The following is a 14,392-nucleotide window of genomic DNA, read 5'->3' on the forward strand; positions in this document are numbered from 1 at the left end:
ATTAATTTTGGTTTAAACAAATGACACCTTTTGTTTAGTCTTTATGGCAGTAAAATTTATTTTTTTCTCTTGATTCAGAATTCCACACCTAATTTAACAGGGTTTAATAGTGCTACATTATAAACTGTCTGTAATTTTCCATTTGAACAAAAGCAAGAAAAAAAGCTTTTGAAGAATTAGCAACTTCTTCTCTGGAAGGTGCAATGGGAAAAGATACATTTTGGGTAGTCCATGAGTTAGAAATTCTGGGTTTTATTCCTGGTATGGCCACCGACTTGCTGGCATATTCTGTCTCAGGTGAGCCAATTAATAATGGGAGATAGATAATCTCAACAACAACATAAAGAGAAATATATCTATATACTTTTCTCTTTATGTTGTTGTTGAGAGAGAGGGATTTTCTCTTTGTTGTTGTTGAGAGCTCACTTTCTGACAAACTGGGCTGAAGATATTGTGCAAAGCCAACCTTAGTCATCTCTAAGAAAACGCCAAACTCGTTCGTGAAATGCCAAAGGAAACCTCACTTGCTGGACCAGTTTAGTGCTTGGAAGTACTGATGAAGGTTGAGCATCTCAGCCACACACTTGGTCTCTTGATTTATTTGTTTAAATAGTTTATCATCTGTAGTCTTGGTTAGCTTGTATGCACGTCTGATGACAATTCAGACAATGGTGGTGTGCCAACACATAGATATCTATATAGTTTAGAAAATTTTGAGCATCTTTTTTGATCCTGCTTGCATTAGTGGTAATGGGCAGAACTGTGGATGTTCTAACATCTTCGGGGTACAGGCAGTCCTTGGATTTACAACACGATTGATTCCTGAAAACCGCGTCTTAAGTTGAAAGGTTGCAACTCAGAACCAATTTTCTCATGAGAAACAATGTTATAAATGGGGGATTGGTTCCTGACCCAAGGCCCAATACCCTATTTTCACCAAAAATACCCCAGAATTTTGTACTCCATCAATTTTTAGATGACTAATATAGCTACATTAATGTGTTTATATTGTAAATAGCAATCATATTGATTTGGAAGGACTTCTTTGAGGTGACATTGCTGGATTTTTTGAAGGGCTCTTGGTTGGACTTTTTGAAGGGTTCTTGGCTGAGGTCTTTTCAGGAGTCTTGGCTGCAGGTTTTTCTGGAGTCTTGTCTGCTTTCTTAAAGTGTTCAAGGAAGTTTGGACAGATGTTCTCCAGGGAGATGGGTGACGCAGCGAACTTGTCCGCTGGGATGGCTTCACATCGGATCAAGCATTGTAAAGTCGAAACTGACGTCAAAGTTGAAACGGGGTTTCAATTTATAAACGTTGCAAGTGTGAAGCATTGTAACTCTAAACGTTGTAAGTTGAGGACTGCCTGTATTCTAATGTATTGGGGCCTGAGATGTAGGGAAGGGAGGACTTGGCAAAAATAGATGTGAAGACAAATGGTCTTGCTCGGGACGTGTTGCCTAGTTTATTTGTGTTTGTGAGTTGGGTTGGGAGACGAACATCCAATGCAGATAGGAGTTCGTTGTCTTGTATGTGAATGGTACTGATCTGGAGCCAGCCGTATTCCAATCTGGATAAAAATGAAAAGTTTTTGTGGAATAAATAGAAACTGTGGCACAAACAGAACCATTAGTGGCAGGTACTCTGTATTAGCATTTAAATAGCAGCTAATACTCCATGGAGAACTTTATATATAATTCTGCTTACATATTTTGTGTGTGTGTGTGTGTGTGAATATAACACACACACACAGATATATTCTTTCTTTATAATGAAGAGCAGTAAATATTTTCATGAAGGGGGATTTTTTTTTTTTATTTCTGAAAAGATCTGGTTGGTTTCTTGCAGTCTAATCCTCTGTTTTCCACCACGTGGTTCACAGTGGAGTCAATATCTAAACAAGATTGATTTCAGGTAACCAACTAAAAAAAGTTAATACTCTGAACTGACTAGAGTTTGATCAATGCTCAGTGAATTTCTATGAATCCGGTTCATGATCTTGGTAAAGAGAATGGAAATACGCATTTTGGTTCACAGAAGGTGCTGGCAGCCAGCCCTTTTTAGCAAACTTGAAAAAATATGGGAGCTGTGTTGGGATTTCCTCCAGTTTAGTGTCAAATTTGGTAGAGCTGTCACTTGGGAGGAATGGTATCATTTTTTGCGACAGAACCCTTATGGGTATCAATACTTTCTGAAATCTCTAAAACATAAATAGGAGGAAATAAATAACTGCCCTTCTAATGAGGAACATATCTTGTTACTGCTAAGTAAATCAAGCATTGCTTTTTTTATTTTTTTGCATGTGGTACATCTGCAGATGCGTAAATCAGCATTTGCTCTTTTTTCTTAGACAAACCTCAAAATCCAGCAACTAAGGTTACAGAGATGTGAAGGGGTGGTCTTCCATGTGATGATGTGCCAGAAAACCCACTGTCTGCTTCTCAGTCTGATTGAGTTGAGCACTCTTGATCAAACTCTAGTCAGTTCAGAGTATTAGGGGGTTTTGGTGTCTTAATTGAAAGAGAAGATTACTGGAGTTTTTGGGAAAGGGTATTGGCAATTTAGTGCTATTTGGCAAAGATAAACCAAACAGAGACCCCAGTATCTTTTAAATGTTCTTCATGTTTGTCAGTGATTGTTCTAAACTCAAGTGTTTTGTGGCCACTTTCCCTGGAAAGGGCTGGCTTCAGTATATTGGTAACTCCGTTAAAATGAATGAAACTGTATAGTACCAAGTAATAAGTGTAAATTCTGTAAGGTCAGCAGACTAAATACACCGGGGAGCAACTTTTTTGGCAGGCATGCCACAAATTAGCCCTGCACTCTTGCCCAAGTGCCACTCTGATCCTCTGCCTGATCTCCTGCTCTGCTTTTCTGTTCCCTACTCTTCCCTCCCTGAACTGCTGCTCTGCCTTCTGCCTTATCTGCTGCTGTGCCGCCCTTCTCTTCTCTTCCCTTCCCTGATCTGTCGCATGCCACATACAGAGGCTGCCCGTGCCACTTGTGGCACTCATGCTGCAGGTCTGCCACTCCTAAAATATTAAGACAAAAATATGTAAGCTCTTGGCTGGATTAAGTGGTTCTTTTCAAACTTGCAATCACCCTGGACCCGTAATGAAACTCTTTTCATGCAAGCAACCTATAACTTTACCCTTGACTTGCATCATGTCAGTAGCATCTTGCTGCTAAACAGTGTAGGGCTAAGGCTCTCCATTGTGACTCCTTTTACTGACATCATTGACTAACTTGTGCCTGGGATGTTACTATATTTCTTGCGTAGCGTAATGTGTTGGGAATTTAGTTTCATAATTCAGACAGGTTTTGGCACATCTTACTTGGTATAACTTCAGTGCAGTAAAGGCCGTGCTCCTGACTTCACTTTAACTGCCGTATTAAGCCTCCTTACTCATTCAGACGAGTCAGATTAAGACTTCATCTACGACAGAAAGTAGCATATCTGTACAGCTATTGGCGGTAAGGATTCAGTGTCTGAAATGAAAAGCAAAACAAGGGGAGCTAATGCCTGGTACCACTATGAGCCTTCCTTATTGTGAGTGCACTGTGGGATTTTTTTTTTTAAATTGGGGCATAAAGGTAGTTCCAGTTCTCCCCTTACTCATCTCCTGTGGGCTAATCCCTCACCCTGCCCTCTGCCACACACACAAGTGCTGATCACCTGTAGCTCACATAGTTTGAGAGAGGTGATCTGAAAATGAAGCCTTTGATTTTTATTATAGCTAACCTAGAAACTTCCACTTTTTCTGTTTTTAATTTTCTCTCAGAAAAAGTGGGAACTTGGCCTGTTCTCTGCTGACCACGTGAAATCAAGTCATGAAAGTTCAAAGTCTGTGTTAACTACCATGTCATTAAAGCTAGTGGAAGGTTTCAAAAACCTGATCAAAGGGTTAGGGTTCTTAATTATGCCAGTATGGAGTAAAACTGTGCTGAAAAATCAGCATATACCTTTTTGGGGGAGGATATTGGCCACTTTAGCCAGAGAGCCTAATGTTTAAGACCGTGTCTGTACTGCCTTAGTTCTGTAGCATTTTAATCCTGTTTGTTACAATCTGTTTGAAATGACTTGAATTTTTGTAGCTGGACTTAAATCAGTGCCCTTGTGCAGGTAAGACTAGATTGCTCTTTCTGTGCAGAGAGTTTAAGTCGTAGTTGTCTAGTTTAATGTAGTTTTTGGAGACCCATGTGACAGAGTTATTGTGGCAGCATGGACTGCTAAGGGAATGGACCAAAGCTTTCAATAATTCTCCATGGCTGTGTGATAGGAGGTGAAGCAGTATTGTCAGTGCCTCCAGAAATAGATTTTTGTATCATGTCTTTATAGCATAAGTTGCAGCATTACACCGAAATATGCTTAATTAAAACAGGTAACTTCTCTCATTGCCATCAGTTTTCTTTTTTTTTTTTTTTTTTTAAAGGCACTTTTCACTAGATTAGAAATAAATTGCTGTTTAAAAACAGTATACTTATTTGAGGCTAGCTTCATTTTGTTTTCCATGTACACTTTTTTTATTGGATAATATTGTCACATTATTACTACAGAAAATAATGTGACAGTTTTCCTCTCCCTCCTATTAAGTTTTCTTTAGTAGCATTCAGAGACTAGTGGCCTGTTAGGAGCTTTGTCCTGAAACAGTGAATCAGCCTAGTATTCAGTGAACAGTATGACAGGAAAATGTAATTGTAGTTCGAGCTGTAGTATAAGTTCACCAAAATATTGGAGCATGGCTTTTCAAAATGTTGTTATTGCACAGCTATTAGCAAGACACCTGATGCAAGTGGTGGGGGCCAGGGAGTGGCTTTTTACTGCCTGCTTAATATTAATTTGGAAGACCATTTGGCACATAGAATAAATAATTGGTATACTCAGTTTTAAATGTGTTTACATCCTGTGACCTACATATAGGTTTTACTAGGTATAATAAATATTTAACGTTGTGTTCCTTCTCCATATATGATTTAATATTATAGTAAGCAGTGTTAATATTTAACTGATAGCTGGCTGTGAGAATTGCAAGTGTTACAGGAGATTTCTTAAGGTAATTTTGTGGGTATCTGTTAGTGACAAGTATTGCTGCTTTTAGTACAGGTATTGAGATTCCCCTCCCCGAATTAGTAGGATCTTGTTGTTTTATATTGTATTTAGAAGTACATATTTGTAGTTAGTTTTCAACTTGAATAGTATATTAGGCAACTGAACACTTATGTTCAAACCACAAGCAACAGAGAATAGTTCAGCTGTTTCACACCACCATTTGACTAGCAGTGCTGAAATCCATGACAGCATTGCCCTCTAGAGGGCACTTTTTTTAGTGATTTGAGGGGATATTGGCATTTTTACTAACCACATTCACCTCTAATTTCTATTGTGTACCCCATCTTCACTGTAGTACAAAACATCGTCTTTTAGGAGCTGCATTGTCTCCCCAGGTAAGGCACCGGCACAAGATTAGTGAAAGGGCAAGTTAGAGCTGCCTCTTGCTTGAAGCGTAAGAACATAACTGACATTTTATTGGATCCACACCATTGATCCACCTTGCCCAGTATCCCATGTCACAAAGAGGAAGAGAGTGAGTGCCGAAAAGGAAGAATGAACAGGTTATGCCCAAGACGTTTCCTCCACTCTTTTTGCACTTGCATCTTCCAGCATTTAAGGTCAGGAAGTTTTGATTCCTTACTTCTCATGGTCGATAGCTACTGATGCGCATCTCCTCTAAGAATTTGTCCAATCCATTTCTGAATCTGGCTGCATCTGTCAGCTTCCACTTCTTGTGGCAATGAGTTCTGCACTTTAATTGCATGCTGTGTGAAAAAGAACGGTCTCTTGTTTTAAGCTTAGTATATCTTCATTTCATTCTTATGTTCCTTAGTTCTGTATTATAAGTCATGGTAAATAACAGATCCCTGTTTGCTTTCTCTTCACCGTTCAGTATTTTGTAGCCCTTATCTTGTCCCCCCATAAGCGTCTTTTCTAAACTGAATTGGCCTAGCCTCTTTAGTCGCTTGTTGTCTGGAAACCCCTCTGTGCGATCAGTTCTTATGCCAAGGTTTTACTTGACTCATTTGCAGGGGAAAAATGACTATTACCGTATTTAATTTAATTGGCAGTTTTGTTTTGTTTTAGATTTTTAAGCTGTTTGGAGTAGGGACAGCATGCATTACTTGCCTCTAACAGTCATGGTAAAAGCACTTTAGTTTTTCTTTTGCATTAGAATGTGTTCGCCACAATTAATCTAGTGATGTATGGTTGTGGTTTGGTTAATCTTGCCTGCTCGGGTAACATCTAACTGGTCTAAATGTATTACCGAGCACAGTTTGGCTTTGTCTATGGTGTCTAGTCAAATGGTATCAATTGTTAGAACAGTGGAACTTTTAAGCATTATTCCGAAACCTAGATCCTGATCTCCTAAAGACTGAAATGTATAGAAAAGCTTTCCTGACTATACAAAAAAACCACTTCCAGTGTAAAATAGTCTGCTTTATAAAAAGTTGAGTAATTCAGGAGTTTAATTAATGCAAATGTGCGCAAAAGTACTGTAGCATCTTGCATAATGAATGAGAAGTGGATGGGGGGAAATAAAGTAAGTAAGTAAGTTTAATTTCTGGAATATCTGGTAGAAGGTAATAAAGGCAACTAAAATCTCTAATGAGAGAGTCTGAATAGATAATTTGGAGTGTTTTCCTTTTTCACATCATTCTTAAAAGGCACTTCCCTGACTGGTCAGACATACTTGCTCTTTAAGAGCAAATAGTGTGGTTCAGACTCTTGCCAAGTGCGCACAGAAAATCAGCAGTGATGCAATGTGTACTGGCTTTGGCACTTGCTTATAATGACGACATTGTTAGTTACACAACAGTACCTGCAGCGTGGAAGTCATTGGCGCTGCAGAGGCAAATGCTAAAGTGATTTGAGTGATGATTCCTCACCCAGATCTACTGGGTAGTTCAGAGCAGAAGTCACTAGCCTATTGAGAATTAAAGTTCCTAGTGCTGTGTAGGAAGAAGTTTAAATGGTGTAAATCAAATGCATGAAAAGCAAGGTTTCTGGCCTGGATGCTCCTCTCACTTAAAATTCGTAAATTTTGGGAACAGTAGTCAGAAGATACTTGAAAAATACTATTCTATTGGATTATTTACTGCCCACAACATCCTCTTCAGTAGTGGTGATGCAACAGGCTTGGGCCAACCCCAAGCACCAAGAGAACCACGCTGCCCAGGGTTTTAAAAATTTGCTGTATTAACAACACGGAATTGGTGTGAAGACTTAGCATTAGATAAATTCTTAGTAAAACATTCGTCTTCCCTTTAGATATATTTAGCCCATGTTAGAGTGCATATTCTTCCCTTGAGCTTTTCTCAAATGGTGGTAGGAAGAGGAATTGGCTTTCTTCTGTGCCATGTAAATGCTTATTGGTGTATCTGCGTAGTGCCATACACACTTCAAATGTGCATAATATCATAAATCCTTAGCTAAGAGAACCACCTAATTTTAAGCTCAGAAGTGAGCCTAACATATCTTTAGCATTGCTTTATGTTGTAAATTTGATGCAGTATGCCATGTGTTATAGTGCAAAGTCCCAGGAAGCTTCTAGCTTTCAGTCAGAAGCACTTTTGCATTGCTTTAAACTCCACCCTTGAATTTCAGCCAGTGTCAGAGTGCCCTATAGGACTGTTGCTTGTCTGTGCCATATATTGTAAACCGAAACAGAATAAAATCATTAGCAACCTTTACCATATTGTGTAGAGAGAGTGCTTGTATATGTTGCATGTGTAATGGCTTTGCTGACGGTGGTGTGGTGTTCTTCCCCCCACCATTTTCCATTGAGAAGGTGCTCCGGAAACTTCCTGTCCATGTCCCAGGTACTAGTAGAGCCCTTGAGACTGACTAATTTTGAGATGGAATGTGATTAGTTTGTGAAAGGGATTATGATATGGTTGCAAGCGGTAGGATACTGGGCTTTCTGATCCAGAAGGGGGCCTTTCAATCCTGTGTTCCTGAAAGCAAAAGGCGGACAGACATTGTGCTGCCCCAGAGATGGAGAAATGCTGACAAGGTGTAAATTGAATTACGTTATGTGGAAAATGCATTAGTTTGGGCATGAGTTGCCCATCTGTTTTTTAAGACGCTATTTGAAGCTGGGTACCTAATTCTTCACAAGAGCCCAAAGTGGTTCTGAAAAGTTTCTCAAGGAAAAATAACAATGTCTTGTTTTCTCTTCTAGACGGAATGAACACTCCTTGTTGAATGCCTCCAGATTTCCTGTGGGATTTCACGCGTGGAGAATTTTTTCCTTTTGGTTGAAGCTATTTTGTGGCAGATTCAATTGTGGATTCAGGATTTCCCAAGGTTTTTCGATTTTGAGGACGTAACAACAGCTGAATCACGTTAACCTGACATCAGAGCCACGATGGTGCTGTCACAAAGGCAACGAGATGAACTGTAAGTGTTTTCATAGAGTGAAACACGGGCTGTTTTACACTCTATTTCTATTTCCACAGAAAAGTAGATATTTCATTCCCACCTACATTCCTTGAAAAGGTGATGTTCACATTCTGCTTTGAGTTTTTGTGGATTATCTTTTTTTCATCTGCTTGTATATTTATTTATACAATGGCTGTAGTGGCAAAAGGAATAGCTAAGTTTTATAAAAGCAAGCTAAAGTATGATGTGGGCAGTGGTGAGTCAAAGTACAGATAGAGGAGAATTAATATCAAATTATTCTTTATAATGCTTAAAGAGAATTAGGTTCAAAAGCAATATTAGCATCAGCTGAAATGGGGAATTGGTTTTGGCCTTAGAATAAAGAGAATTCTGCTGTGGAAGTTTGTCTTAATTAATTTAGTGGGCATAGACTAGAACAAATTGAAGTTAGGAACTTTAAAAATATTTTTTTCTATATCATCTTCAATCCTAAGTGCATGTAGGTCTTCAGATTTGAAAGAAATGGATTAAAAGCAATGGATAGGAGAAGGGAATACAAATGCAAGCAAAATGAGACGGGCAGTGCAACTAACAAGGCTTTTTACTTTCAGTCTGTTTTGTTCTCTGATTTAGTTTTTTCACCTCCTGTCCTTGACCAGCCGCCTTCACCCTTTAGTGTTTAATGATAACCTCCTTTCCCCCTTCTCAATTTCCACTGTCCTTGTCCTCTGCCTCCATCAGGGTTCGGTGAAAGGAGTTCAGTCATGAAGGGACTAAAGCCAAGCGGTCTTTTGGAATATTTGCTCCTACATATTCTAAGGGGGTAGAATAAAAAGGAAGAAGACATGTCTTGAGCAAATCCTGGTGCACTCTTTGCCGCTACATCTTTGCCTCATGAGTATCCAGTCAGCAGTATGCCTCTTGGGGTACAAGTGCCTGCCCCAGGAGTCTCGGAGGGGTCTGACTCTCTCTACCATTTTGTCTTAAGCTATATTTAAAAAGACACAGAGATTGAATAGTTCAGACTTGGAACAACAGAGCATGTGGTCTTCTTTGCTTCTTCTTTCTTCCCAGTCGGACAACTGCCAAAATGGCCCACGAATGCATGGCCTGACCTGTTCCTTTTAGTTATGTTATAACAATGTGAAAGCAGTGGTTGGATACCTTTTTCTTTTGGAGCACATTGCTTGCCATTGTAGAGGTATGAAAACAACAGCGGAAGTCAGAACTTATAAGTCTTATTAACTGATCTTGGACATGGTGTTTTCCCCTTTTGTATATTTGTGGATTTAGGAATAGACAGCTATCTCCTTGGTGTCAGAACAGTCCTCTTACTATAAAAAATATGTATTAGTTGCATGTCATTTCATCCTGTTATTTTACTAATTAAGTATTTTTAAATGAAGCTCTGAGGTAAAATCTTGATGGATTGAGACAGTGCATCAACTTTCTTTTAATTCAGCTTTTTGCAAACAGTGTATTGACAAGTCCTTAAAGAAGCCACTCAGGAGAGGCTTCTTGAACACATCCAGAATTAAATTTATTTTCTTATTTACTGCTTGCAGTTTTGGCATCTGGAATAGATGTGAATAGGGAGTAAAAAGAATGAGCTGTATTAAGTGGATAATTAGTAACTGACAAGGCATTTGGAGGTCAATTTTTTTAGAGCAGTCATTCTCAACCGGGATGCTGGGGTATCCTGGTGTGCTGTCAGATCCTTTGAAGGTTGCCACAAGGTGTGAGGAGGTAAGTGAGATATAAGGAGATAAGTGGTAGATAAACACAGGCTAAGGCTGGTCCTTGCTTGAAGAATTCCCCCATCCCCACTGCCCAGCCCCTGTACAAGGGAGTAAGCTCTGTAATATAAATTAGGTTTTGAAACTGGGTGCCACTCAATTAATAGAAAATAGGGTGGGGTGGCTCAAGTCCAGTGAGGTGTGCTTCAAGCCCAGTGAAGGTGCCTCAAGTTCAAAAAGGTTCAGAACCACTTTTGAGGCTTGAGGAGGTGAGAGGGAGGCCAGAGGAAGTTGTATGTTCTTAATATGAGAACAAGGAATAAATACTGGAATGAGATTTACAATTCCCCTCTGAACTTGAAGTGATGGTTAGAATGAATGCTTGAGGGGAGACTGGGATGGCAAATTTAGGAAGTATGGGGGAGCACATCGGTTAATAAAGGAAGTTAGCTAAAGGGAATTTGGCTTTGTGACTCAGTGCAGTGATACTTATCCCTTTCTGTGGGGTAGAGATGTACCGCTATCCAGGGTGTCTGCAGGAGGCAGCTAGTGGAATGACTTTCAGGGAAGGTTAGCTGTGAAATAAGCAGAGCTAACTGACAAATAAGCAGTCGCAAACCAAGCAGTGGCAGCACCACTAGGATGTGGTGAGGACAGTAGATGGCAGTGCTTTCCCTCCTGAAAAACCGCATACATCTTTGGTGCTGTGACATGGCAGGTACAGTTCACTACCAGTATAAGCCTGCCCAGCCCTCAGCTGTGGGTCTACAAGTCCTCAACAGCGGAGCAGATGGAAGAAGATGTTAGAATCTCAGTGGCTGCAAATGCAGATGAAGGCTGCAGTGGTATGAGATCCCCAGTTGTCTTGGTCTCCTTGCCACTGTGGATCAGGGTTTTGTTCTGTCAGGAGCTTACGTGGAAGCTGATGTGCAGATGCCCATGTGCAAAAATTACATGGGCATCTTCCATGAAAGCAGTTTTTCCAGCACGTTTCTTCAAGCCCTTTGGCAACCAGTTGATCGTGACAGGAGTAGTGCGAGGTCTGGAAGCATCTAGTCATGAACTAGAATGAAGACGGTTACAAGAAGGTCATCTAGCACTTGGATGAGACAGGAATGCAATTTGGTAGCTTTCACTGTGACCGAGCAGCCCACTTCAGGATGTGCTCTGTTCACCCCATATGCGGAGGGGGGCTAGAAAAAGTGCCCTAAACATAGTCTGTCTAATACAATATTCTGTATGGCTTCCTGACTTGATAACTGCATCCGTGGGATCACCTTTACTGTGATCGAAAATACCATGAAGATGCACCATCATTTTTGGGACCTGGAACATCAGGACCCTTGTGGGCAACTGTAATAGTTGAACACCCAGAGCTCCACCCTGCAGTTGTGGCCTAAGAACTCAGGTGGTGCAACATTGATGTAGCTGCACTGAGTGAGACTCAGCAAGGAGGAGATGGGCAGCTCAAAGAACATGGAGGTGGTTATATCTTCTGGAAGGGTAAACGGGAAGGAGAACACCAACTTCATGGAGTTGGTTTTGCCATTAAGAATGAACTCAAACCAACTCAATGAGTTCTCTGTTGGAATTAATAAATGTCTCATGACTCTGTCTTAAACTGGTGTGGAGCCAGTATGACTGTCATTAGTCTATGTGCCCTGACTCTTGACGCTGCTGATGAAACCAAGGAGGACTTCTGCATCAGTATTGACCAAGTCCTTTCAGATGTTCTGGAAGGGGAGAGACTTATTTTTCTTGGCGAGTTCAGTGCCAGAGTCGGGAGGGACTGTAACTTCTGGCATGGAACCATCGGAAAGGAAGGAGTAGGAAAGGTCAACTTCAGTGGCACTCTCCTCTTGACCGAGTGCGCAGAACACGGACTCACCATCACCAACACCCTGTTCTGCCAGAAAAACAGGCACAAGACATGGCAACACCCATGATCGAAGCATTGGTACCTGATTGACTGTCATCATCCTTGCCTGGGGTCACAAAGATGTCCACGTCACCTGAGCTATGCTAGGAGCTGACGATTGCTGGACTGATCACGAACTCACTTGCTTGGTTATCTCACTCAAACTGGCTCCCAATCTGGCTGCAGCAGAAGCAGTGCTGATGGAAGATCAGTGTTAACGGACTCAAGAACCCAAACAAGTGAGACTTCTTCCATCAGTGTCTCAATGAAAAACTGGTAAATTCCAATCAACAACAATGGGAGAATGTCAGCAGCATGTGGGATGCCCTCAAGGCCACTGTCATCAGCACCTGTGAAGAGATGCTTCGATTCTTCACCAGGAAACATCAAGACTGGTTTGATGAGAGTGCGATCGAATGGGAAATCCAAGAGTTTAATCAAACACAAGGCCTTTTGTACTTAGCAAAGGGGGACATCAACTCTAAGCAAAAGAAATTCAGTCTCCAAGCCACGGCAGAGGTCCAAAAGAGGACCTGCAATATGAAGAACAAATGGTAGGAAAACAAGGCTAAAGAGATTCAACATCTGGCTACAATCCACGATATGCATTGTTTTTTCAGTGCCGTCAACGTCATCTGTGGTCTGAGCACTCGGGGACCCAACCCCCTTGAGACATAAGGATGGGGGAGACCTGATCGAGGAAGCCATCAGTGCCTGTTGGAAGGAGCATTTTGAAGACCTCAGTCGAGACTGTTGTTGATCAGAGTTCTCAGTCAAAGATGCTTTCGGAATCCCTCCAGCCCTTGATGAAGTGAGGAAGGCCATCAACCCGCCCCGCCCCCCCCGCAGGGTGGAGGAGTGGGTCGCACTACCCTCTCCTGCCCTCCTTACATCAGGATTGGATCCTGTGGGCTTGATGTTTTCCCCCCCACTGGTGTTGGCCCTGGGGCTGGCCCTGCCTGCTGGGATCAGATACTGGATGCAGCACACAGGACTTGGGGCTCCTCATGGATCTGTAGAGTTGGCAGCAAGGGAGTGAGTGGTGGCACTGCTCCACTGCTGCCAAATTTTTGGACCCATAGGGAGCCCCCCCAAGCCAGATGACATGGCACTGCAGGTGGGATCTGGCCTGCACGATGGAAGTTGAGCACCCCGATTTAGAGTACTGGGGCAAATGGCAAAAAATCACAAGCCCAAAGGTAGGGCAGGAAGAAAGGATCATATAGTGACATCTTTTTTAAAAAAAATTTTGCCTCACTTTTCTTATGGGTTAATCTTAAATTTAATTGAAAGTATGATGAGAGCAGGAATATTTTGATTGACTTGTAATTTAAAAAAAAATTATCCAGTATAGTTGCAGGTAACAGGTGCAACACTGACTAAAATATCAATGAAAAGATTATTTGGTGTTTTTCAGTAGCACTTTAAAATGATCAAGTGCTATGCATATATGTTATACCACAATGAGTGTTCCTTTTCTTTGTCTGCCATGATCAGTTCAGTCAGGTGAATTCAGAGATTTGTTTGGCAAGGGTAATCTTCAAGCATAATTATCCAGTTTTATCGCAAATATCCAGGGTAGCTTAAGTGGTGAAATTTTTAGTTACAATTTCTACTTTTGTGTACAATAAACTATTTCTGTTGCAGGGCATGATATGCCTTGTTCGTAGCAATCCAGCAGTCTACTACCATATCCTGTTTTGTTTGGTAGCATACCCCAATAAGTGCTTTTTTAGTAATTTACCTTAAAGCCAAAGTGTAAAAAGCTGACTGAAGGGGATTTCAGTCTCCTTGCAAGATCGACAATACCCAGCGTAAGCCAGAAGCTCACAGTGTAACGTACTGACGATGGGTTTTTTTTTTATAGACTTAACTGTAAACCTTTTTTCTTTTTTTTTTTCTCCCCAAGCGGTCCTGTATTTTTTAAAAATCTTCTAAAAGTGGCGCTTTATTGGATGCATTTGTTCTGTTTTCCTTTTTAGAAGTTTAGAATAAAGTTTTCTTATCTTAATGTCCATCACGTTCCTCTGATGGATATTGCATATAGTATAGTTCAGGAGGGGAATATTTGTATTCTCTTAAGCAAATTATCGCCTATGGTTCCTTCTAGAAATATGCGATAGACATATTAAAAAAAAAAAAAAAAAGCCCCCAGGTCTGCTTCCCTGCTTTCCCTCCCTTCCCCCCGCCCCCGCCTGATTCTTTGTTGGTGATCATGAAGTTTATAATTCTGGGAGTGCTCAGATTTTTGCATCTAAACTGCACAGGTATTGATGGAAGCCAAATCAAAATGTAGCATTTTTAACG

At 40.9% G+C, this 14,392-nt stretch overlaps 1 protein-coding gene across 3 annotated transcripts in view; it reads left to right on the plus strand.

The window, feature by feature from the left end:
- Nucleotides 1–8,231: 8,231 nt before the first annotated feature.
- PAFAH1B1 (platelet activating factor acetylhydrolase 1b regulatory subunit 1) overlaps nucleotides 8,232–14,392 on the plus strand; it is a 34,175-nt gene continuing 28,014 nt past the window's right edge. For all 3 annotated transcript variants that reach the window (XM_025210735.1, XM_006016107.3, XM_025210738.1), the window contains exon 1: nucleotides 8,232–8,449. In XM_025210735.1, the coding sequence (XP_025066520.1) occupies nucleotides 8,418–8,449 (32 nt within the window). In that variant the 5' untranslated portion in view covers nucleotides 8,232–8,417. The remainder of the gene's footprint in view (nucleotides 8,450–14,392) is intronic.

The sequence above is a fragment of the Alligator sinensis genome, unplaced genomic scaffold (assembly GCF_000455745.1).
Source record: "Alligator sinensis unplaced genomic scaffold, ASM45574v1 scaffold118_1, whole genome shotgun sequence".
NCBI classification, from domain to species: domain Eukaryota; kingdom Metazoa; phylum Chordata; order Crocodylia; family Alligatoridae; genus Alligator; species Alligator sinensis.